Raw genomic sequence first — 27,091 nt, 5'->3', positions numbered from 1 at the left:
AGGTTTAATCATTTTAACCAAGCTATGAGGATTGAATATCCTATACCTCATTTCATGGATTTACTAGAACTATTTTAATCAAACTATGAGAATCAAATGTTTTAAGCCTCACTATACAGGTTTAATTATTTTAACCAAGATTTGAAGATTGAATTCCTAAAATCTCAATACATGGGTTAACTAGGACCATTTTAACCTGGCTATGAGTATTGAATGTTTTAAGTCTCACTACCATTTTAACCAAGATATGAGGATTGAATGTCTTAATCCTCACTGCAAGAATGAACTGGAACCATTTTAGCATATATATTAGATCAAATGTTCTAAGCCTCACTACATGGATTTTCTAGAACCATTTTAGTCAAGCAGTGAGTTCAAATTTTTTGTTTGCTTTAGCAAAATGCAAGTTACTTCTGCAACAGTACATTATTGTGAATTTATTGGTTTCAATGAAAATTTTACTGCATAATACTTGTATCTGTATAGTAATTTTACTTTAGTCAAGAAAGAATAATTAAAAACATTTGGAAAAATCATTGTAATATGAACTTCAAAAATATGTAGAATTATTCTTACATAAAAACAAGCAATTGGATTAATAATAAAATAAACTTATTTAACTGCAAAAAAGTCACATAAAACCAATAACACAAAATAAGTATAAACTTAGAAATTGGAGTGAAATAAAAATAGGCTGCATAAAAAAATTATTTATATTCAGGCCAACACTAAACTGACCTTTAACAATTATTTAACGCAAACTTTCAGCTAAATCAGATGGGAGTCAATCAGTTGGTAGCACTCACTACTTCAAGTATCTATCAATCAAATAGATTGACTATCACTCTTATAATGCACAAAAAGCTAAAAATGCAAAGTGTGTTTGACAGCAGTATGTCTCATACTTGAGACTCTTAGATCTACAGTCCGATACACTAGGTATTACAACATACTAGAGCCCTAATTTTATTAGTATTGAGCTAGCAATACCTTTGGATGGTCACACTAAAACTTAAAAAAGTTACATAAATTATTACTATGAACAACTCCAATAAAAATGATGTAAAAATGAAAATGCTGACAATACAATTTTCAATATATATATTGCTTGAAAAAAAACAGTTTTGTAAATGACTGTTAAAATATGTGATAACCTGTACCTCTAACTGTTGTTTCAAAGCAGCTTTCTTCCATGCTTTTACAGGATCAGAGTCATATCCACGCTCCACAAGTGTGCGTATCAAGTCTACCTTTTTCTTGTTTTCTTGAGAAAGAAAGTTTTTTCGTGAATACTGAAAATTTTACCATTCACAGAACGTGTCTCAATCTAGTCACAGTTATGTCATTAATGATCCAGTGATATACAGTATAGAAAGTTAAGCTTAAACAAATTCTTGCCATTTTTCTGAACTGTAGTAAGTTTCAATATATTTAATATTCCCCATTTTGTGCAGATTATCTCAACAATAAGCTTAGCTAATGGATTTTTGAATTACATTAATTTTGCTTTGTAGCTTTAATGCTTGAAACAGGGGTAAATAGGGTTACTATTCTAGGCAGATGAACATTTTTGTTGACAGTCACATTAGTTTTAGCTTGATTTCTAAACATGTGCACGAGCTGTATGTTGTAATTCATTGGAAATAAAGTCAAAATATACACAAACACAAATTATTGTTGAAAAAAACAAAGACTGTAACAATATACATTATACAATCATAGCAAATTTTTTCAATTAATACTTGAGAATCACATTTTTCATACAAACAATTTACAAGTCATTAAAACTTCTACTTAGAGGATTATCTAAGAGTTCAGGGTGTGTCAATTGGAGGTAGCCACATATTATAAAACAAAAACAAGTTTTTTTTGGTGTGGTCTAAAGAGCATATAACTGATGATGATTTATGATTGAACATTATTGTGCAATTTTTAAACCTAAGTATTTGCTAACCCTAACTATCTTTACCCAAATTTGTGTTGTAAAAAATATTGTTAAAACTTTCAAACCTAAATTTATATAGGTTTTGAAGTGCATGTAGTATTGATGCTAGTAATTTATTCTTCTCACTTACTTTATCAAATAAGATTATACAATATTAAGCTTCTTATATATTTTTTAGAGAAAGATCCCAGATTTTCAATGAATTTCAAGTCCCTGTAAGCCATTCAATGGTATGACAAGTTTACCACAGCATCCATGATTTTCTTTTCACAACTTACCTACAACAACTTTTCCTTCAATCTTCTCCAGGATGAACCGAGCTTGATTTTCAAGCTTATTTGTTTCTGCACCAAACATACCCTCAAGGTATGCCTTTCGTTTTGCATAATACTCAAGTCGAACAGTAAAAAACTCTGTCAGAATCTCTTGAGGAGATTCGTATTTCCTAAGAACACCGGTATGATCAAACAGTACCTATACAGTGCAGAAAAACAGAGAAAATGAGTTTTGTATTTAGTACTAATTATTGCCTAAATTTTCCATAAACATAACATTATTTTACAGTTTGAGAAGTCACCGTAACCCTTGGTCCCTTATATGAAACCACTGTGTGTAGTAAGTTAAAAATATCAGTAATTTCACTCTGTATCTGTAACATGTTATTAAAACTAGGGTGTAAGAGCTCTCTACTTCAACTCATATCCCAGGTTTACGTCATTTAACAATAACTCAAGATAAAAACTTCTTACTTCAACCCACATCCCAAGGTTAATTCAATAAAAGATGGTCATCCTTATACAAAATTCTAAAGGAAACCTTTAAGTAATATATAGCCTTTGAATTTTACTCCCTAAAAAAAACATTTTCTAAAATTTACATGTACAATGATTATACCAAATCAAAAAAATGAGAGATTTCATCAAAAAAGAATTCTACATCAAGTGTTGGCTGCTCAACTTTATTTCACTTATCTGCTAATGAGATTCTTTTAAACTACAAAATAATCTGGTTTCTAGCCTCGGAGTAATCAAGACATGAATTCAAACTACCTTTTTTTTTAAAAATGGCATTAACGCTTGAAAGATTAAATTTATAATTGCACTAACATATCTGAAAGAATGAATACAAAAATAAAAGCTCTTTCATACCATTGATGTTGTATTTACAGTGGACTGAAGCTTAAAGACTTTGTGTAGACCTTGGTGTTCAAGTTCAGCAAGTTTGTCCTCATTTATCGTTATCAGAAACTTTACAGTGGTGTCAGTGTGATACTCCTTGTAATCTCTAAACAGATGAAACACTACTTTCAAGAACTAGAGGAACTTCTATAATGTAGAAACTATAAATTCTAATTACATGTGACTATAGTACATATTTATTGGATAATTAAAAATGATGTTAATATTTAAACAACAACATGCAGTTTTTTAATTATCTGTGGACAAGAGTACTAAAAAACTTGACACATTTTGCCAAAAAAAAACTATCAAACATGCCAATGATGCCAAAATAGCTAGTAAACAGTATAATGTTCTGTAACAGAAACTCATCTTGCCCATAAAAAATGGCACTATTATATAAAAGACAAACATTTCAGTTTGGCTTTTGTAATCAATTATGATAGGTTTCAAGATATATTTTTCTCTGTGACTTTGACAGGAACAAATAAGAGCAGAGTAATAGTTTTTGAAAATACTAGTTTTTGTAATTTATTTTATTTAAGTTTAAATACTCAATCTAACTTTTAAAATTAGTTTTTTATAGCTTACTTGAAAGCAGAAAGCTTGATTTAAATATATTTGATATGAACAGATAATTATTAGCAAATTGGTATGCCATTTAATTGTACTAGTTAACCATGGAGTGTCAAAATCTCATTGCCCCAGCTTTTGTCATTATCTTTAAGTTTATGTTTAATGATATCATCACATATCTGTCTTCATACCTTAACACTAGCTTATCAAAAGAATATAAAAATATTTGTCTCTACAATTTTTATAAACATATTAATTTTCTTTGTGGTTTTAGGATAAGTCTCCAAGGCCTAACTTAACATGAGGTAATCTTAAACTTAGCAATACAATAAAAAAAGAATACATAATTTGTAAAAAGCATGTCATATGTTAATAACAGACATGTAAAATTCTTAACAATCAGTACAGTTTATTAAACAGTCAGTGATATTTGTTACTTATCTTGTCAACACATGCAAAGTAGTTGCCATAAATACAGATATATAAAATTACTTTGAAACATGTAAAGAGACCTATTACATATACAAATCATAAGAGGAAACATAGAAGCCTGCCATAGCTGGTCAATCCCAGCCATTCAGCAGCAGTAAATCTTTTCTTAATGCCATCTACAGCAGCTATTTTTTTTTGTTTACAAAGAAAAGATAGTACAAAGGCAGTCAAATATTAACCCTTTGGACACGATTATGTCCAATTGTATATCATGATTTTTTTAGTTACATTCAAAATCTAAACTAATTTACTACCAGTCAATAAAGTTGACATAAAAACAGTTAATAAATAAATCAAATTTTAGTATTGTGTAAGTTTCAATTTCTTAATTTCAAAAGGAAATATTTAAATAAAAATCTTCACTTGTCTGTATCATGTGACACTTCTTTACTCTGAAATGCCCATTTTCAATTTTCTAATTACCCCAATATGATGTCCTGAATTTATAATAAATTATACATTTATAGTGTTGATATTACTAATGCATAGCCTTATCTCATAGCCCCCAATTTTTTTTGTACAAAGATATAAATCCTATCTTTCACAAAATCTTATTATAATGGAGCTTCTGATGTATACGTCCAAAACCTGGATCTCAGAAACTACAGCACTGATCATCACCAATCATAACTGGGTAACGCTTTTATAACTAGGTAGTATTTTTATAGTTGAGCAATAAATAATACAATTGAAATTTCCAAAAAAATTAAATGTTTCAGATTTAACTAATAAAGATTACAAACCAAAAGGAGTAAGTTTCAGATTTAAGCAATAAAAATTACAAACAATAAGGAGTAAGTTTCAGATTTAACTAACAAAATTTACAAAAAAGGAGTAAGTTACAGATTTAACTAATAAAATTTACAAAAAAGGAGTAAGTTTCAGATTTAACTAATAAAAATTACAAAAAAGGAGTAAGTTTCAAATATAAAACAATCAAAAAACAAACTTAAAAAATTATTTGTTTTTTTTTAGTGAAAACTAATGCGTGTTACAAAAAGAAAAGCAAGGCACGTTCATTGATAACTGCATCTACAAAGAAATACTTCAATAAAATCTATTCTGTCATGTAATGCTGTGATTATAGCTCATTTCTAAACTAAAATTTCAATAAATCCTATTTATCCTATGGTGAACATTATTGAATGTAAATTTTTTGTTGTAGAACTGTCAGACAATTCCAGAAAAGGCCGCAGGCCCAACAGCTTTCCACAGGAACAAGCAGTTATACCTGCCCGGAGGGTGGGTATTTCTGCTAGTGTTAATAATTCTCTCTAACACTTGATAACCAATATAAAGATCAGGTTTTGATTTACTGAATTCCATGTAAAGCTAACTCATTCTGAGAACAGTGCTTTAAATAAGTGGCCCACAGATTTATTATTACATTATTACAACATGTGAAACAAATACAATTTAGAATGTAAATGAAAACATAAGTTTTTCTCTTTCACATTATCAGCCAGGAAAGTTAAATTCTTTGAAGGTCATGATTAGCAAGTAGAACAGTTATTAAAATCGATTTACAATGGACAATGTGTTTGAAGATTTCAATCCATAAAGTACATAAGTTTTATCAAGTCTTGATTAAACAACAAATGAAGAAGAGCCATGTATGTATCAAAACATTTCTCCAATGATGAAAGTAACCATCCAGCATGTTGTCCATTATAAATTCAATTTACCAACAGTTCAGTAATTTATTTCTACATACATTATTATGGGCTTTGTCTTCTCTGTACCGTGAACCATTGGCTCCAGAACTTGTTCTTTGTAAGACTGAGTCCACGTACGAACTGGTAACTCTGTTATCTCCAACTTGTTTGTTCCCAAGATAGCTACCTCACCACTTATTACAAAACGCTGGCTGTCTAACTGTTCTATTGAGCCACGGAAATTTTTGAACCATGGTTTCTGTTCAGGAGAAAATACAAAAATTCTTCATATAAACTTGTTTTCCTTTTCACAATGAGACACAGAGAAAATAGTCAACAAAATCTTTATGTATGCAACAATATTTTAATATCGAATTCTCACTAAAACTACTGCTGTATATATGTTGACACAAAAACTTATCCAAATGCTACAAGAAGATAATCAGTTCTCCTCATACAAAAACGTTATGTGGAGAATTGATTATCTTCTAGTAGCATTTGGATTAAAAACTTATCCAAATGCTACTAGAAGATAATCAGTTCTCCACATACAAAAACTTATCCAAATGCTACTAGAAGATAATCAGTTCTCCACATACAAAAACTTATCCAAATGCTACTAAAAGATAATCAGTTCTCCACATACAAAGAAATTAAAACTGTACACAACGAACTACCTCACATTCCTCATGACAATAAGCTTTGCTAAAACAAATGTTGAAATACCAGCATATTACACCGTTCACTGAAAATAACTTGATAAACTGTTGTTTTCTATAAAGTACATAAGTATTTACAGAGAGAAAATTGTACATGTATTCTATGTATCTACATGTACTTACTTCTACAGACAAACACAGAAAATTGTATATATAATGCATTTATCCACACACACATATATATACGTATAATCCCCTGGAATTCTGCTCATGACACCACACAAAAAAATCAATACACTTAAGAACCTCATAAACACAGCCACAAGACTCTGTTCAAATGACTACATAAATGAAGAAATCAACCACGTAAAGCATTCCTTCATTCACACCAATAAATTTCCCCACAACTAAACTCAACTCAGGAACAAAATTGATACTAACAAATCCAACAACAGAATATTACACTGCAGTTTATCTTCTGTTCCTGAAACCAGCTCAAGAATTACCCACACTTGGACAAAACTAGCCATTAAATGCAATATTACTGTCAACGTCAAATTCTCTCAAAAACCTGGCCCTAAATCAAAATTGTTATTAAACAAAAATTATTTAGAATCACACAATACCAACATCATTTACAAAATAACATGCAATAACTACCCAGAATTCTACATTGGAGAAACGGGAAGAAAATTGGAAACCAGATTCATAGAACACAATAAAAAACCGTCCCATGTTTTCCACCATTGCAACTCAAAAAACCATAGTATATCTATTAAAAATACAGTAATTTTAAACAAAGAACCAAACATAAACAAAAGAAAAATTTAAGGAATCCATCTTAAGTGAACAAAACAACCCAAGGGTGCCAAGATACCTCTTCTAAGTCTTGTAACAGTATCCGGTCATGTGACTTCTTTGTTCAATACTCTATATATATATATATATCTGTGTTAGTGTAAACTACTTGTACCTGATGATGACAAAACCTTGTATATTTGTTGTTATGTTAATCTTATATTAAAGCTTTTCTTCATTACCCATTCAAGTCGTTTCCAAGCATTATACGTATAGACAGAAAACTTGTGTACATATATGTATACATGTACAGAAAGAAAAATTTTGTTATACTGCATGTATTTACATATGTACATAGATTAAAACAAAGAGAAATCTGTGTACATGTACAAACAGAGAAAATTGTATGTGTATTGTGTGCATCCACATATGTATGTATATGTACACTGAAAACTTCACATACATTTAAATAACACTTAACCATTATCAACAAACACTGTAATAGCCTAATATTGTAACAGTATCTCCACAAAACATAATCATAACACGAGGGCCCAAAGTATATCCTTAATTCATGTGGTGATTATAATGTCAAATGAATGAAATAATTTAAATAATTAGAAAAAAAAAGAAACTCTAGTCTTAATTGTCAGTTTTGGGATTCCTGATAAAATTTATATTCAGATGGTGGAAATCATTATATTTTTCACCTGTGTAGAGAAAACTTGTCAATAGATGAAACAAAACCAAGAATGCATAGATATATAACAGCTCTGAAGCTTATTTTGAGTTAAAATAATTTAAAAACAGTGAATTTTTGAAGTTAGTGACATCAAGCACTTCAAAATTGCACTATCTGCATGTTTCATGTTATAACTTTCTTGATTCTAAAGTTGTCCAAATCATAAATATATCATCTGAAACCTTGGATTATTTTTTTACAGTGCTTCCTTCCTTACACAGGTATACAAGAATGTAAAAGTTGTTATAACACTTCAAGTTGACTGGATACGTTTGTAGATTGTACGGGAGTTTTTGCTGTTATGTCTGTTGTTTACAAGCCATGGAAAGATACTTAATGAATTTCCCTACATGTTTATTTATTCTACTGAAGCAACTGTCTTGGCATTTAATTTTTTATATACAATTAGTTCTGAAACTAGAGTCCAACAATGAACATTGGAACTGTACTTTGCCATTGGTCAAAAGGTAAGTTATGATATATTATTAAGTAAGATATATTATTATATGTAGATCATAAGTATATTTTATGTATAAGATAGCATGAGATAAAAAATATCTTTTTACACAAGTTTGAATACCTTAAATGACTTTCTATTGCACCATTCATTTCAACAAGGTGGCATATTATACATATCACTAGGCCTACTTATGGTATAAGTATCAACACTCATTACCAGTTTAGCCATTATGCATGGCATGCACAATAACTTTTCAAATATCAGTTTTGATTATATTATATTCTGTATTGTATTATTGACCAACAATATCAGATTTATGTTTCAATAGGGTATCATAGATATTTTCATGTATTTAAAATGTCTGTGTTAGATATGCAGTGATGTTTATAAGTTATGCTTATTAATAAAAAAAAACTTAAAAAAAAACGGGCAAAATACCAAATTCTGGCACATATAGGATTAAATGGAATGCCTCTTGGTGAAGCTCACAAAATATGAAGGATCTGAAATGGCTATTGGTTGGTTGTTTTTTGGATATCTGTACAGAGCTACACAACGGCTACCTGTGACAATCCTTAATTTTGAATTGATAAAACAGAGAGGACACAGTTACTCAACAACTACTGTAATTAAACAGTGTGAGTTGCCCATCATTCTTATAATGCACCTATGACCCCACGGAGAGGAGAGCAATTTTGTGGCAATGGGACACAAACTGAGGACCCTTGGATTCACAGCCTGGCATGCCAATTACTAGGCCACACTTGACTCACTGCTATAACAAATTTTATTTTGTGTATTACAACATTAGAACATAGTTTGTTTATTTTGTGTCACATTCAATAGTGGTTACTATTTTCTTGACAAGCTAGAAAACAGAGTATAGTTTTGACACTGGTATATAAGATGTTAGTCAAAGAATAGCCTAGCAATTACTATTTAAACAAATATCTATTAACCTTTAAATATCTGATTTGTTTACGTACCATTCATTACAGATTGGAGTCCACATATTCCATCACATAGAGTAATTTTAAGTTTTTGCTTTTCAGAACACTCACTATAAAGAACTGACCAACGAAACAGGTGAAATCACTCCTCTTTTAGTAAACTCACAGCAATAATTAATAGGATTAAGACAGTATTCTGAACTTTCTTTAATGCAAAATGTAGTTTATTATGAGACATTTCTATCAAGGTAAATAAAATAACTACCCATACCTACAAAATGTATCTTTATTAGCTCAATATTTCGCTATAACAGCTTTATCAGGATAATGATGGCTCTTAAAAAAAACTGTAATGGTGAAATATAGAGCTAATAGATACATTCTGGAGATATAGGTCATTATTTATTTACAGTATTCTTTGACATTTTTATTGTGCTCCTCATATGTTACTGGAGATAACATTAATGGACAGACAAACAATTTGGTGTAAAATCAGTTTAGATAAATGTGTTAAAAAATACATCAGGAAACCCAAAGCAATAATTAGTGGGATTAATTTCAATAAAGGCAGTATTTATTTACATTCATTTTGTGTGGCTCATGTTTTTAAGAGGTAACAGTAATTGGCAAGAAATTCAGTACAAAAATAGCTTGGATAAATGTGTTTAAAAATCCATCAGTACTTCTAAAGTTAAGTAACAGATGCCTCTTGCATTTGCTAATGTGAAGTTGATTTCTTTAAACTCTAATAATAGGTTTTGTATTTACTGTGTTCAATAGCTTTCATATACTTTTGTCAACAGGAAAAATAGCAAGTAGTACTAAATCTATACATCAAGATAGAGATGCTATTCAAGACACTAATGTATAGTATAATCTTAATTATTTAACCTTCAAAGTTCCATATAGAGATGTACACATAGTATATACCATAAATTCTATACAGAACCAAAATGTCTATGTTTTCACCATGAAGCAATTCATATTCATTTCCCTTTATGCCCACTAGATCTTGCACAATCTCAAATACTAGAATGCTTTAAAAGAAATGCAATTAACCATTAAAATATATCATTTTATATGCCCTACTATACACTGTCCATGATTTCTTCCAATTATTGTATTACAGAAACATACATCCAAGTTCATATAACTCAGCACATACCATGAGTTTTGGTTCCTCTCCAACAATCATTCTACGGAGATTCTCTACTATTTCTCTGGGATTATAGTTTGGGATCTTAGTGCTCCATCCTGTTCCAATACCTTCTGCTCCATTCACCAAGATCATAGGGATTATGGGAACATAAAACTCAGGTTCAATCTTCTGGTTGTCTTCATAGAGATGATTCAAAAGAGGCTCATCAAGAGAAGAAAAAATGTGCTTTGCCAAAGGACTGCAAAAAAAAATAATAAATAAATAAGTAGCATCACAGTAAATACCATTTGTATACTAAACCTTAATCAAATTCACGTAAGATTTGTAAGAACTAAAGTTTTACAAAAAATATTATTTTCAATGAAAAAAGCAAACACACTTTTATGTTTTCACCAGGATAAACAATCTTGTCAGTCATTTGCATTTTGTAGTATGAAAATAATTAACAGTAATAAAATGAAAATAAACTTACAACACCTTAACAATTGACAAAAAATTATATTTTGCTTTCATCCAAACACTAACAGTTTCACTTCTCTTTACAATGATTACAATCATTGAATGGTTATAAGGAAAAATGTTAATATTTATATCATAAAAAAATCAAAATTTAGCTGCATAGCTAGTAAATAGTGACAGGTTAAAAGTATGATTTTTATTCTGCTTGATAAGTTAGGAAGGATAAGATTAAAAATGAGAGAAAAAAATTATACTAACTTTTTATAAAAAACAAATGTTCGGGGATAAATGGTAGAAAAACAAGGTATATAAAATACCACCTAATACGTCAAATATGAATGTATTTTTTGTTTTTTACATTTTCATCGATCTTGGTTCAAAATATTAAATGTTTTCTCACCATGAAAAACTTTAATACATATAGAAATACTTTTACCCATATATTTTGGAAGCTATACAATGAACTTGAGGAGGATCTTAATACTGAACAGTTGGTATCTATCAAACCTTACTGCTACAAGATGTCACTCTACACAATTTTATTATTCATAAACGTAAAATACAGAGGATCTTTATTATGTAGTTTTCCAAATGTTATTCACCTGAGCATCGTAAAAATGTATCGAGGGCTGGCAGAATCCTTTCCACCCTGCAGTCGAGTGCCAAACTGTCCAATGGGTTGCAACAAGTTGATGTTGTTGCTACCAACAAAGTTTTGTGCCAAGTTGATAATGGTTGCCATTAGAGAGTTCTGAAATAATAAAAGAAGTTTCAATACTATACAAATACCAAAAAATTCCAATTTATGTAATGACAGGTAACAAAATTGACTTTCAACCAGGATTTTTAACAGCTTTAATTAACCAACTGTGAAAAGTGTAATCGCAAAAAGTTATTGGGTAGTTGTTACAAGAATAAAGATTACATCCTTTAATTCTCTTGCAAAAGATATGTCAAAGTACATGTGTCATGACCTTTATAGAGTTACATTCAAAATTTAATTAAACTACTATATTATCAATGTATACGAATAAACTTGGCATAAAACATAGTTATTATATCAAATTTTAATATTATAAAAGTTTTAAGTTCTCAATTTTATAAGGAAATATTTTAAAAATTCTCAATCACTCCTATTGTGAGAATCATGATATTTGTTCTCTAGTTCTTCTCCTTTTTCTAATTTATTTATTACCACTCCCTGAAGTATAGAATTTAACATGAGTTATTCATTATAATATAGATATTACTAAGGCAAAGTCTAATTTTTATAGCCTTCAATCTTATTCGTTTATGGAATCATAAACTAGAAAATCAGAACAACTTGCCACACCTATCTGTTACATCCTCTCTTTCATAAATTGCCAATAATTCTCTCCTACTTTTTATACTGTATCACTTATAACCAATAGAAAGGCAAAATTTTAATGTATCAAATGATATACAATACTATATTGTTTTCAATACAGAGTGTTGGCAATTTCATCTTCCCTTTGACAGTTTATCTCATGGTGTTCAGATAGAGGTATTTTGGGAAATAATTTATGACTCTTATGTCATCGTTAGAAAGCCAGTTAAATTATAATAGTTATAGGGCATTGTTTGCTTTAGGTATGTTATTATTCTGCATTTTTAAGTGCATTATTTAAGTAAATAAAAATCATTTAATGTACTGGTATAGTACAATCATTACAAAAACGTAGGCTTAAATTTCATAGGCAATTGACAGTAAGAAAAAAAAACAACAAAAACAACAAAAGATCAAACATAAGTACTATGTTTCTTGTTTTTCCATGTATATTTTTTTATTTATCATTATAAATTAAAATGTAAAAATTAGAAACATATTAGGTTAAATAATGAAAGATAATATTAATAAAAATTCTTCATGAGGTATTCTCATGAGCAGCTCTTGCATTATGTCATTTAATAAGATAACATGTAAGCTGAGTGATTTACAAATTGTGTGGTGGGATTATTAGTTAGACATGGTTCAAGGGGCAATAAAACAATCAAATTAAGCATAAGCAGATGTAGATTGTTACAAGCCTTAAATTACTCAGGATAAACAATTGTTGTTTTCTGTTACAACAGCAGTGATTCTAAAAAGAAAAAAGGTAACTCAGATTTATTTCATAATTTCTTATGGCAGTCCTAAGGTCGGTTAAATCGACTGAGTCTATATAGAGTTCAGGTAGAGTAAATAACAGATAAAATATACTTGCACTTAACAAAAAAAGTTTGGTATTCATCTAAAAGACTTTAGAAGTTATGTAAATAAAATATGGGCTTTTTCAGATGAAGCATTTTTAATCTTAACATGAAAATCACTTTGCACTAGGAGCAGCTAACACTCTGACTTCATATTTTCATGTGCAAATATTTAGTAAAAATACTTAATTAAAATCTGATTTTTTGTGTACAAAAGACTTCTAATATTTACTGAAAGCTTGTCAAGTTATGTAAAGATACACAAAACATATTAAAAGTTATAGTACAGGAACTTTGATGGTTACTTTGGGGTTACAGTGTTGGTCACATCAGCCAACCCTGTATGGAAAAAAGTTAAAAGTACAGCACTATAAGATACAGATTTATGTAAAAATCTGGACTATTTTGGTTTTAAAATTCACCAAGGAAGTTATTCTGTGACATTTTGCTACTCTAATAACTATACACGATTTCTTGCAAAATTGTTATCTCTAACACTTAGTTAAATATTCAGATTAAGTCATTCTTGTACAAATGATCTCATGTTACATAATACAAGGAATAAATTGCTGCATGTTTAATAGTTGTGAAACAAAAATATATCATCTTCCTTTTGTGTTTGGTAAGATCATCTCAAGAAGTACAAAATGAAAAAATTAACAAATGTGAGATAACAGGTAGTACTTCAAGTATTTAAAAACTACTCATAATTGCCGGAATTAATTCTATTATTCAAACATTTTTTACCAAACCGACTACTTTTATTTTTGACCTACAGGTCCTTTTTATTAAACACTGTTTAATTTAATTTAATTTTTTAAATTATAATGAAATGTAACTATAAATATATATATTAAATTTCCTAACTTAATAAATTCATTGTAAATTTCCTACATAATAAAATGAAATGTAATGATAAATATATGTATATTAAATTTCCTAACTGCAGAAACAGAAGTTAGGATAATTCACCTCTCCATGATGATAAGCAGAAAGCTCTGCCACAGATCCTGCGAATTGAGCAACTTTAATTTCACGTTTATCATTCCTTTTGAAGCAAGTGAAAATCACCTTCCTCTGTCCTGGTTTCAAACCTATATGAGAAATAAGGTGAATGAATATGAATATCTCACACACATACATATCTTTCCTTTCAAAACCCAACCATTGTGCTTGAAGAGTGTATATTATTTGACGACTGAAGGAGAGTTTTAATGTATAATGTTTCTAAGAAGTTCAGTATCATGTTTGGCTGTTGAAAGATTTTTAAAGTTAGAGAGAGAAATGTCCTGCATCTGTATTGTGCTGATAGATAGCATAGTTGGGAGGGTTTTATTGTCTTGAAATTCTTACATATTCAACAGTAATTCCTGTACGCTGAATCCAAAAATGATATCCATATTTTCCCATCATGTACAGATTTGTCACAAAATGTCATATGTACTTTTTACATAAGTGAATCATTTTCATTGAAATCGGGTCACATTTAATCATGCTTAAAATGTTGACAACCACTGGCTATAGATTTCTCTAGTCTAATCGCAACATGAGAGTGTTATCGATCATTTTAGAACCCACGAGAAACACTGCTAATATGTTTGTGCATGCACTCTGATATTATTTTTTATTTTCAATATTATTTATTCATTGCTAAGGCAACAAGATGTTGTGTAAATGACCCAACATATTCTGTTATATTTGTGGTAAGTTTGTTGTAAAGAAACAAAGTCAAAACATTACAAAAAAGCGTATTACATGTATTTTGGAATAAAACTTGAGGACAAAGACAAATCATGGACTAAAGATAAGAGTCTTTGCTTTTTGTAATTCCAATGGTCTGACGTGAGCCTAGAAACCACAGAGATGATTGCTATTTTTGCTCATGTAAAGTGCAAGACTACAACACTCGAAATAAAAAGGAAATTTCAAATCCAAACCTTCAATCTGCTATAATGCCTGTTGCTCATGGACCTGAAGTATCTGTACCCACTCCACAATAGACTCTTGATACAGTTTCATCTGATTCTGAATTTTATGTCATTAGAAATGATGATAGGGATTGCTTTCAACCTGAAACATCTGGTGAACCACAACTTTTCACACAAGGTGAACTTAATGATTTGGTGAGAGATCTGGGTCTTCCAAAGGATTCTTCAGAGATTTTGGGTCCAGAATTTGGGCTGAGAACTTACTTTCTCCAGGGACATCATTTTACTGGTACAGAAATTGTAAGAAAGAGTATATACCATACATTTGCAAGAAGGTTCACTGGTTTATTGCAACAATATTGTTGAATTTATATCAATGCTAGGAGCTGCAGTCTATGAACCAAGTGTTCATTGATTTCAAAAGAAGTCTAAAAGGTGTTCACCTTCACAATGGTAACATATATGCATCTGTTCCTATTGCTCATTCAGTTCACTTGAAGGAAATGTACAAAAATCTCAAACTTCTTCTTAATAAGGTCAAATAAAAGAACATGGTTGGCTACTTTGTGGAGACTTAAAAGTCCTTTGTATGTTGTTGGGTCAACAATCTGGTTATACAAAGTTTCCAAGTTTTTTGTGTGAATGGGATAGCAGAGCACAAATTTAGCACTGGATAAGGAACCAATGGCCATGCAGAGTCAGCCTGATACCAGGATAGAAATACATTGAACATGAAAGTTTGGTTGACACAAAGAAAGTCCTGTTACCTCCACTTCACATGAAACTGAGTTTGATGAAGCAATTTGTAATGGCCTTAGACAATAATAGCAACTGTTTCAAGTATCTATGTGGGCAATTCCCAGCTCTTTCAGAAGCAAAACTTAAAGAAGAGATTTTTGTTGGGCCTTTGATTAGGAAGTTAACTTCGGATGAACAGAGCGAAAGGACAACGAGGAAAGTTGAAAAAGAAGCGTGGATTGCCTTTAAAGATGTTGTTGACAAATGTTTAGGAAAACAAGGACCCAAATTACGAAAATATTGTCAATAACATGCTCGATAAATTCATAGAGTTGAGTTGTAATATGATCTTGACAGTTCATGGTGCCATCAGAGAAGAACAAGGGGAAAGGTTTCATCACAACATCAAGGTAATGGAGAGGAGGCATCAGGGAAGGTGGAACATTAGCATGATGGCTGATTACTGCTAGTCATTGAAACCAGATGCAATATATAAAAAAGAAAGACCACAACATGTATTTTTGAGACTAAAAGACGTAGATTTCACACAAAATTCAGGATCAATGAGGATGCTTGTTTGTTTGTATTTTTGTTAACAAACATGATAATAGAAAATGCTCATTGTGGTAAATGAAATAATAATTTGATCTAATTAAGAGTTTTTTTTTCTTCCCAATTTGTAAAAAACCCTTACATGACAGAAAAAAATGAATATTATTTTTGAAATCTGCATAGTTGTATTATAGAAGATCTGTTATTAAAATCAAAACAACTTTTATGAAGTTTAAGTATGCAGGCCTGGGTTATTAATCATCATTTATATACAAAGTTTAAGTTAGCTGCATATTATTCATTACAGCTGCTTTGAAAAGATCACTGAAAGAATAATTTACTGGTGTACAAAAAATACTTTTAATATTAAATAAAATGTTTTTTGTAAACTATTCCTATTAAAAACTTACCATCAACAAGGGAAGGAATAGATCGTTCATTGTCCATGTTACTAAACAAAATAAGCTCTTTGTTGATGAAGTCATTGAACGTTAAGTGGCTTGTAGCTTTTCCATAAACATACAACTAGTAAGAAACAAATGAAACACTTGTATCATCATTTTAACTTACTTTATTATTAACATCACTATAAAGTTAAACAGTTACTCTGAATTACTTTTCCAAATTTGAAAGTTTTGAAAATAAAAAGTTAATACAGAAGCACTAAAACAAAAAAACTCTTCAATTCCTTTGCTTACTTAAACACTGATAATGTTTTTTCTCCTGCATAGAAACATAAAACATATATTTACTTGTTAGTTTTCATGTGTTTATTTTGACAGATAAACACAGGTCTTGGCCAAAAGGCCTTTTTAGCATCGGATATAACAGATTTAGTGTGGTTTACATATTGTTAGACATTTTTTTATATTTTCACTCATAGGTTCTTTTGAAATACTTATGTAGCCTTCTCCCATTGACACTGTGGTTGCATGACTTGCTCCAGGAACAGTAAGACTATACTTGCTGGTTTGCCATATGTTTTGAATGATGAGTAAAGTAAAATTCCCTTAATAATAATTAACACTGTATTATTAATCCTTATCCTTATTCTCATTTGTAGATGACTCACAGACTGGATATGACAGATATACTACGGTTGGCATATTATTATATGTTCTTTTTTACTTTAGCTCATGAATTCTTCAAAGGAATAACTTCATAAATTTCAGATTTAGTTTCTTATTAAACTAACATAAAAAATAAATTGATAAAGATCTAACTTAACTGGGATGTCTATTAATATTTTACTTTTTATACAAATTATACTTAGCTAATTGAAGAAAAGTTCAGGATAACACTAAAAACTATCATAATTAAACAATTCATACCTCAGGCAGCCCCAACTCCCGACGGTGTTTCCTTTCTTCCATTCCATTGGTAAGCCATTCCTTTCTCTGTTCAACCATCTTCTTACTGAAAGCCTGAAGGAATGGAAAATAAGCTATCAAAAAGATAAAATGCTGTGTCTATCATTTATTGCTTCTGTAAATAAATACACTAAAAACATGAAACTTTTGGTAAATTGGATTTATAATGAACAACCTCCTTTAAGATTTCTTTGTTGAAGATGATGTTTTGAATCACCATGAACTGAAGAACATCCATGAAAGTGTATCAAAACATAATTTTCAACAACAACTTTCTGCGGGTAGTCAAGTCCATTTTATGATTGACCCACCTACTAACCATAATGTACAAAGATATTAAACATCTATCTTTGAACTGTTACAAAAGTTTAAAAATCACTAGTCAAGCAGAGACCATACACACACACTAACTTGTGTTTACTAGCTGTCATGATATAAAAATACTGGTTTGTGTAGGTATTAATTTATTTATTTTGTGAGTGAATATTTCATGATTGTTTAATTTTTCATAACAAGGGAATTAAAAGCAATTATTTTAAAGTAAATGTTATGACAAGTTTAGTTACGTAACTCTGTAAACATTGTACATTGTGTTTATAATTCCTTAATGTTGAGACTATCGAACGATGTGTAACATTTATTGATATCAAGGATATAGAGATTTCTAGAAGGTGAGCAGATGATCAAGTGATAAATATATAAATAGTGAGACAACTGGAAACAGCAGACAAACAGAGCAGATGAGAAAGTAGTCATGGGAAGTAGAAGTTCGGCCAAAGAAAAGTTAAATGTAAAGTTAACTGCCATAGGAGTGAAAGGCCTAACGTTTAATATAGGCCTAATTATTAATATGTTAGAGAAAAACTATCAGTTTTAAAATAGATAAGTATAGCATAATCCGTCAAAGCGAGTTCTAAAGTAATTGAACCAGCCCAAGTGCACTTTGATAAAAGGAACAGACAATAGCTAACATACGAGGACCAGACGATTACTGGAAGAGCAGTATACGACTGTGGTAACTCACGCTATAATTAGAAGTGAATTATACATAGAATACTAGTGCGACAGAAATAGAGAAAAATAGTTCTGCTTGTCAACTGGAATTCTAAAGCAATTGAATAGGTCTAAGTGAACTTTTGACAAGAAGAAGAGAATTATATATAGTGTTTATGATATGTCTATAATATCTATAGCATAAAGAATTTGTTGTACATACGTTTAACATTTTTGCTCGAGTTATTAGGTTGATATATATTCTAGGTGACTATGTTATGCATAATTATAGATGCCACCATACATTTGATCTTAAACTTAAATCGTTTCTGAATTAAAGTATTTTCTGTTATATTACCAACATTTTTAACAAAAAACAAACCTCTTTAATCAATGGAGACTTTAAACAAAAATATCAACAAATAATTTTCCAGTTTCGTAGTTTATACATTTCATTTTATACTTTCAGTACACAGACTAACAACAATATTAGGTTATACTTTTGTTGCTAACAGTGCATTCCAACATAAAAGCCATTGTTGGAACACACTGGCTTTTCTATATATTAGATGTTGTTATATAAGGAACCATTTCTTTTGTATGTGGTTTTTTGCTAGCTTGCCTTATTAAAATAATGCACCTGCATGTGGATAATATAAGTAATAATACCCAGGTGCACATGCTCAGGGTCCACTTATTATGGGTGCACAATTTCAGGTTTTTAGGTTCTTTCTTCTTGTAGCTATGGAGGAACATTTTTTTCTATGTGGTTTTTCACATAAAATGATCTGCACAAGAAGTATATGTAATAATACCCAGGTGCAAATCTCCAGGGTCCACTTAGTATGGGTACAAAAGTTCAGGTTTCTAGGTTCTTTCCTCTTGGAGCTATGGCAATCACACATACACAGACATGCACGTGCACTAACACACAGGTGTGTGTCTGTCTGTGATTTCTATTTGTAATATAAGGACTAGCTTACCTCATTAAAAAGATGTACCAATGCACGCACTTGGATAAGATAAGCAATAATACTCAAGTGCACACCCTCAGGATCCACTTAGTATAGGTGCAAAATCTCAGGTATCTAATCTCTTTCCTCTTGGAGCTATGGCGGTCACAATTCTTTTCTATGTGGTTTTTAACATAAAGAGATGCACACACAGTATGGGTGCAAAATTTCAGGTGTCTAGGTTCATTCCTCTTGGAGCTATGGTGGGCACATTTTTTTCTATAACACATATACACCCAAAAGCGGACCCTGAAGGTTTGCACCTGGGTATTATTACTTATCTACATGCATGCATTTTTTGTGCAATTTTATATGTGTAAAGCCTTAGCAGTCAATAGTAAGGGTTTTAAAGTGTTGTTTGAATTGAATCTTAAATGTTTAAGGTGCTTTTTGCCCAAACTTTCTATTAGGGTTTTGTGCAATTCACTGAGATCCCTATTATCTTCACTCTAATAGCACGAGAAAGTAAGATTTCTGATAACATTCTATCGTCTTCTCTTCCCATTTCATAAGTAACAGTTCTTGCAAAATGTCTGCACCTACCAGCTGGATAGCACTATCATCATCAGAACCTTCATACTTAAACTTGATTCGATGCCGTGCCATGTCAGCAAAATATTCTCTGGCTTCCTTTGCTGTGCTGGTACCAAGACCTGTGAAAGAGGTTCACAGGTAAAATATTCTGATATTTAAGTGAATGTTTATGCTTCCATCACAAAAAATAAAACACACAAATTTGAACTTACAAACAGGTTGAAATACATTTATAAGGGTTTAATTTCATAAATTAACAACAAGTAGCATCCTAAATAAACATAATTGAACATCAGGAATAATTAATACTACCACTAAATCTTGTATACTATTGAGTGGATGTGGTTTTTTTAACATAGTAGTGTTTTATTTTAACATCAACTAAAGTACTTACAATCTTAAAATTTGTTGCTTAACATTCTACATTACTCAAACTTTGATAGAATTGTTTTTTTAAATTAAGAACTGTTTTCTCAGTATTAGAGAGTATCTTAAATATTATATGAGGCTCCTAAAAATATGTTATTATCTAGTTTTACTGTCAAATTACAAGTTATGTATTAGATTACACATGAACCTTATCAGCTTGCACCTGTCATGGTTAATTTATTTACAAGCTATGAGAAATCAAAGGAAGATATGAGTATAACAAAAGAAATATATGTAACAATATGTTAACATATGTAAATTTGCCATATCTATCACAAAAAGGACTCTTGTTAACACTATCACCATGGGTATCCTTTACTGCACATGACACAAGGTTTTAGTGTCTTATATTTAAAATTATATTAAACTATTTTTTGTTTATGTTATACCAACTAGAATAGCATAAAATCTTAGCTAATAATTCATATTTTAATAGTATATAAGTTTTAAGTTCTTAATTCTACAAGGAAATATTAAAAAAAAAAATCCTGAATTTCCCCCTAGTGGATGCATGTGATGCATTTTCTCTTAGCATGTCATCTTCCCTATTTTATCCACCACCCCCTTGAAAAAGTATGAAATTAAATTTAAATTACTCTCTATAAAATTGTCATTGGTCAGACAAACCATAATTTTTATAGTCTTCAATTTTGTTTGGTTACAGAGCTATCGAATAGAAAATCAAACCCCTCTTGCCATGCCTACCTGTCACATCCTCTCTTTCAGAATTCATTAATGGTTCTCACTTACATTTAATTATACATATATTACTATTACTAATAGAAAGTAAATTTTTCCATCTATCAAATGACATATTGTATAAAATTATGCTCTGAATAGTTAAATGTCAATTTCACTCAGAGTACCAACATCATTCCCATGAGAAACTTAACAACTAGCTTGGATGAATTTGTAACGACTCTTGTTGCATAGTTAGAAAGCCAGAATACTTTTGAGTGGTAAAGGAATTTGTCTACTTTTTGCATGTTATTACTCTATATTCTTTGGTGCATTATTTAATTAAATAAAAATTATTAAGTGCATTACTATCATTAGTATAAAATAATTAGGGTTAACTCTCTTCGACAATCGATAGCAAGAAAAAAGAAGATTGGTTAAGTATTATATTTCTTGTTTTTCATGTTAGTTAAGATTAGATTAGGTAAATAAATAATAATAATATTATAATAAAAATGTTTCACGAGCAGAAACAGTGTGTCCATTAGTGTAACGTGAGCTGCACATTCCCTGAGTGATTTACAACTTATAATGGCGCAGATAGTTAGACACAGTTCAAAGGGCAATAAAATTTAATTATAAATAGATGTATACTGTTATGAACTTAGAACTTAGGATAAATGAATGTAGTTTCATGTTACAATTTGAAGTCATTCTGCAAAGAAAAAAGGTAATTTAGATTTACTTTGATTTTTTTTTTTTGGTGGTTACGATTCCGTTTTGAGATAGGGTAGAGAAAATAACAAAGAAACTATAAAGTTTTACTGATATAAAACGTTTGAAATGCATTTAGGAGGATTTAGGAATTAAAAAAAAGGAAACTTGCGATCTCTGAAATGAGGAAGAGTATTTTTAATTTTAACACGAAAATTACTTTGCACACGGACTATTCAAAACAAATACTCAATATATTCATGGACAAATCTTTATTTTATTTTATTAAAAATACTTCGCTAAAAGTGAAAGACATAATATTAACTGAAAGACAAATTGTGTGAAGATATACACACTCTATTGAAAGTTAGAAGTATTAAATCTACAAAGACTTTAAATGAGTACAAAGAGGTCACATGGTCGGTTAGATTAACTGAGCCTATGTTGAGAGACTTATTACAACTTCCTAAATATGGTTCTCTGTTTGGTGGAGATGTCCATAAAGACTTTTCTTTAAAGTTTGGTGTATGTTGATTATCAGTAGGGTGGAGTTTGTTGTGAAAATATTTTTGAAGTCTTAGTTTTCTAGAGAATTGATGAAGATCAGAAAGAAGTTCGGGCTCATTAACATAGCTGTTATTTAAGCGAAAATTGAGACGTTTACTAAGAAGACTGAGTTCTGCTTCAGAGAGAGTTATATCTGAAAGATTAACAATGTTAGAGATATGTGGGGAGTCTTCATCATTACCTGTATGATTTATGAGGTCACAGTTATTTTCAACAGATTTGTTAGTATGAGAAGGCTTATGTGTATTAGAGTGTGAAGTGTTTTTAAAAATTTTGTTAAGCTGTTCATTGTGAGCTAAAGGGATTTTGATAGTTTCTGGTAGATTGCTGGGTGCTATGGTTGTTTCTTTATGATAAACAAGAGGATTCGTGAATTGGTGTTACTGGTAGGTGCTTTGTTGTTCTTTTTAAAAAGGAATGTATCAGTTCTATTTGTAAAATTTTTATAGTTCTTCTTTTTCTTCCAGTAAAGGATTGTACAGATGATAATAGTGGGAAGTTTCTTTATCTAGAATATCAACAGAATTTTCAAAGAAGATTTTGTGATATTTATGAGTTATAAGTAGGTGTTTTCAAGGATCATATGCTCTTATTGTGATTGGTGCTTTTAATGAAAGAGATTGAGGTATGTTTCGGTTTTTTATGTTATACACTAGTGACTTGGCATGTTGATAATGTCTTTTGATTTCTCAGCGAGTTTTCTAAGTTTCTGAAATAGTTGTTTTCTGCTGTAGTTGAGTAATTTGCCACTTGGTTCAGGTTGAGTGTTGACAGATATTGGTGTGAGGACATCACTGTAATTGTGAAATAGAGGGTGGGGAAGTTTATGGGAAGGAAGAGAGAAGTAGCTGTCTTCTTCAGAGTGTGTATCACACATTGACGAAGTATAAACAGTGCATTGCTGGTCATTATGAGAGTTGATGCTAACAGATGAAGAACTACTGTGTTCTAATGAAGGTAATTCTACAAGAGACAGATCGACTGGTAAAGATTGTATTGTGGTACACTAATATTGATTTGGTGTAGTTTTGGAGATAGGGAGTGGAAGTGTTTGAGAGTAAAGAAGAACGAAGAGCAGAAGCATAAAAAAAACGAGTATTGCTTCTTAGGGAAGTGTGATTTATGTTTAGTCCCCTAGCAGAACCTAAAGAAGAACTTGGAGGATCAATGTGCGAGAGTGAATGAGTTTTTAGTTCGGTAGAATGAGTGATAGAGATATTATTGTGTGAGATGTTGGTAGCTTCGGAGATAGGGAGAAATGTAAAATTTTGACAGGGAAGAGTAGAAAAACTATTAGAATCAGAAATAAGAGATGATTAAAACTTAGATGAGGAATACAAGAATAGGAGAATGCTATGGGAAATACAGTATTTGAAGTTTGAGGCCAAGGTAAAAATAAAAAAGTTAAGGTGAAGTCCATCTCGTGTGAGAAAATTAGTGAATAGTATTAGGCTTGTGTAGTTAATGAAGGCAAATAGGGGGTTAAGTCTGCACATGCGTTTGGTTAACTCATTAAAATGCTGAATTTTATTGTTGAGTTGTTTAATTATTGTGCTGTTTTGTGTGTGGCAATCAGAGGAAACGTGTATGTTCACATGTCTATAGATTATACTACAGACAGCCAGTTTAATGTGTGGTCTGAGGCTGAAGATATGTGTTATTGTGTTTTCAAGTTCTTCAGTAGTCTTATCAGATTGTTTCAGGTCTTTAGTGCCAAAGTGAATTACCAGAAATTGGACAGATTCAGGAAGAGAAGTGGTTATAGCTATGCAGTCATTTATTTTTGCTCCACTGATGAATTTTGAAAGGAACTGATGTCCATTAATAAAAGTTAAGTGTTCATGTAGGTACTTGAGTAATGAATCACCTAAAATGCCCATGTTAGGTAATAAAAGAGTATAGTTACATGAATTGTGTTCATGTTTCTTGCATGGTGATACATTCATGATGTCAGAAAAACGCTTGTCTTTCTGACATCATCAATTTTTTTTTTATCAATATACACTAAATATTTATCGTAAAACAAGAACACGAATCAAAAACTGCCTTTGTACTTTGGTATATAATCAATATTGCAATGTTCCAACTATTCTGTACTATAAGTCACGTTTTTCTGAGTTAACTCTATGTGCATAGGGTCAGTCCATTTGACTGATGACATATTGGAGAATTAGTGTCTATTATAATTTTTCAATTTACAATATGGATCTTCATGTGAAAAGTGTTGTATGAAAAAAAAATCTGAATTTCTATTGAAGTATTTTTACTAAATATCTGTCTGTGAATTTACTGAATCAGTCTGACTCAAACTCTGATAAATCTGAATGTAAGGTGAATGTCATGTTAAAAATAAAAATACATTTATTCAACAGCTTTCATAATACGTTTGCATAACCTCTAAAACCTCCTAAATAAATATCAAGTTTTTTGGCAAAACTGTATATTCTACCCACTGTTTTGTGTATGCTAACACCAGCTGTAGCAAAATCACAATCAACGTACAGTGAAATGAAAATTTGAAAAATATGAAATAAAATGAAAAGTACCTTTTTCTTTTCTTCTTCCCTTGTTTCATGTTCTTCTTCAAAAATTTCAACTGTTAATCTTATCATATCTATTTCCTGCAAACCTATGGTTTCATTGTTATACTTAGTATGTACTTGAGCACTAATCCTCCCATCCAAAACAATAAACACAGCAGAAGGTAATCAGTCATGGGTCATAAACACTGGAAGTGAAGAATGTGACCCACATGATCTTTGCAACTGCAAACCATATTTGAGCTAAGCCTCACTTTCTCTACCAAATTACTTCTTCATTTAAAATCTCTTTGAGCTTTCTCATATAGATTTTAGAATGCAAAACACACATCAGGCACTAGAACTGAATATCCTTAAACAACTTATAGTTTTGCTGGCTTTCTTAACTAAAGTTAATAAATTAACTTTCCTGTTTGGAGCAGAAAAACATAATTAATGAAACTGAGACCAAATATCTACTCATGAGTGCCAAAAGCAACCAGCCTCCTAATAAATTTTGTAAAGAAAAATCTACTCTTTCTATTGTTATAAATAATCCAATAGTAAATATTTGAGAAAATTACTGACATTTATTTAAAGATGAGATAGGAGGGGTGTGGCATGTGGGTTTTACTTTATATATATATATCCCAGTAAAGCAAGATGCTTGGAAGCTAAAAATTTATATTGTGACTTGCCAATATCTATAGCACAAATGTGTAATTTATGGGACACTCAAAAGATCGTATAACAGCAGAAAACAAAATTTAAAAATTGCAAGTTGGATATTGCAGATGCTCCACGTGATGCAGAGAAATGAGAATGGATAATTTATCTAAATATTTCCCTTTGAAATTAAAACTTTGAATTATAAACGTTATATTGTCTTACACTGAAAGTATATTTCCAATAGATACTTATCTCTTGTTACAGTTACTCTCGATTTGATTGTCTTCTAGTGTGCAAATTTTCACTTGCCACTAGCCTTGAATCTCCACCTAATTACAAGTGTATATCATGTGGTTCAGCTGCATTTAAACATGTGACAACCTTCCACCAATAGGAGTACAACATACCCTCCCTCTCTGTAGTTGAACCTAATCTTCACTTTGAGATTAGGCATGAAAAACAACACCGGAAGTGGAAAGTGTAAGTGGAGGTAAGTATTTATCAGAAATATAATTTCTGTGTAGGAAAATATTAATTTCTGATATGATTACTTACCTCTTCTCACAGTTACAGCTAGAATCCCACATTAAGCAGGTGGAAGAACCAGTGTAAAAATCACCTGAAGAGCACCCAATGAGTGTGCCACCTCTATGTAGAGGAAACACACCTGTGGGAGACCACACCACATCTGAATCAGGTATACTCTTCATCCAAGAAGAGCCTACTGGTGTTGTGTTGCAATCAAAGAGTGGAACAAGCGATCCACCCCAAATCCAAAAGGAAGAAGAATGTGTATAGAGTGGCTAGGGAGCATTGGACCATAATCGGAAGGTCAACTCCAGTCCAGACCAGTGGCACCGGGAGGAACTCCACTGGCCCCTGGCAGGAGGAGGATCCTCAACCATTTTCCTCAGAATTGCTCATAGATTGAGAGATCCCTCAGTCCTCATAAAAGAAGCCATCTCCTGATGAACTACAGTCAACACATCCTCCACCAATAGTGCCACACCTACTGCCATTGTCACAGGCTGTTGAACACTGGTATCATAGGTAACCATTGTAGTCGTAATAGTAAGTTGTGAATCAAAAATATTGACTGACTA

General features: G+C 30.9%; 1 protein-coding gene across 5 annotated transcripts in view; it reads right to left on the bottom strand.

The window, feature by feature from the left end:
* The window catches only part of LOC106475421 (DNA topoisomerase 2-alpha-like), a 114,630-nt gene that overhangs the window by 35,122 nt on the left and 52,417 nt on the right, over window positions 1-27,091 (bottom strand). For all 5 annotated transcript variants that reach the window (XR_002609299.1, XM_013936108.2, XM_022380624.1 and 2 more), the window contains exons 15-24: window positions 20,422-20,531; window positions 17,834-17,926; window positions 16,913-17,027; window positions 14,257-14,378; window positions 11,676-11,824; window positions 10,621-10,852; window positions 5,906-6,105; window positions 3,094-3,229; window positions 2,224-2,419; window positions 1,161-1,264 (exon numbers count right to left, since the gene is read on the bottom strand). Coding sequence is in view for 4 of the 5 variants with exons in the window: in XM_013936108.2 (XP_013791562.1) it covers window positions 1,161-1,264; window positions 2,224-2,419; window positions 3,094-3,229; window positions 5,906-6,105; window positions 10,621-10,852; window positions 11,676-11,824; window positions 14,257-14,378; window positions 16,913-17,027; window positions 17,834-17,926; window positions 20,422-20,531 (1,457 nt within the window). In the remaining variant the exon portion in view is untranslated. The remainder of the gene's footprint in view (window positions 1-1,160; window positions 1,265-2,223; window positions 2,420-3,093; window positions 3,230-5,905; window positions 6,106-10,620; window positions 10,853-11,675; window positions 11,825-14,256; window positions 14,379-16,912; window positions 17,028-17,833; window positions 17,927-20,421; window positions 20,532-27,091) is intronic.

This window comes from Limulus polyphemus, unplaced genomic scaffold (genome assembly GCF_000517525.1).
Source record: "Limulus polyphemus unplaced genomic scaffold, Limulus_polyphemus-2.1.2 Scaffold146, whole genome shotgun sequence".
NCBI classification, from domain to species: Eukaryota; Metazoa; Arthropoda; class Merostomata; order Xiphosura; family Limulidae; genus Limulus; species Limulus polyphemus.
Note: the sequence above shows the minus strand (reverse complement) of the source record. Positions and strands in the feature narration are given on the sequence as shown.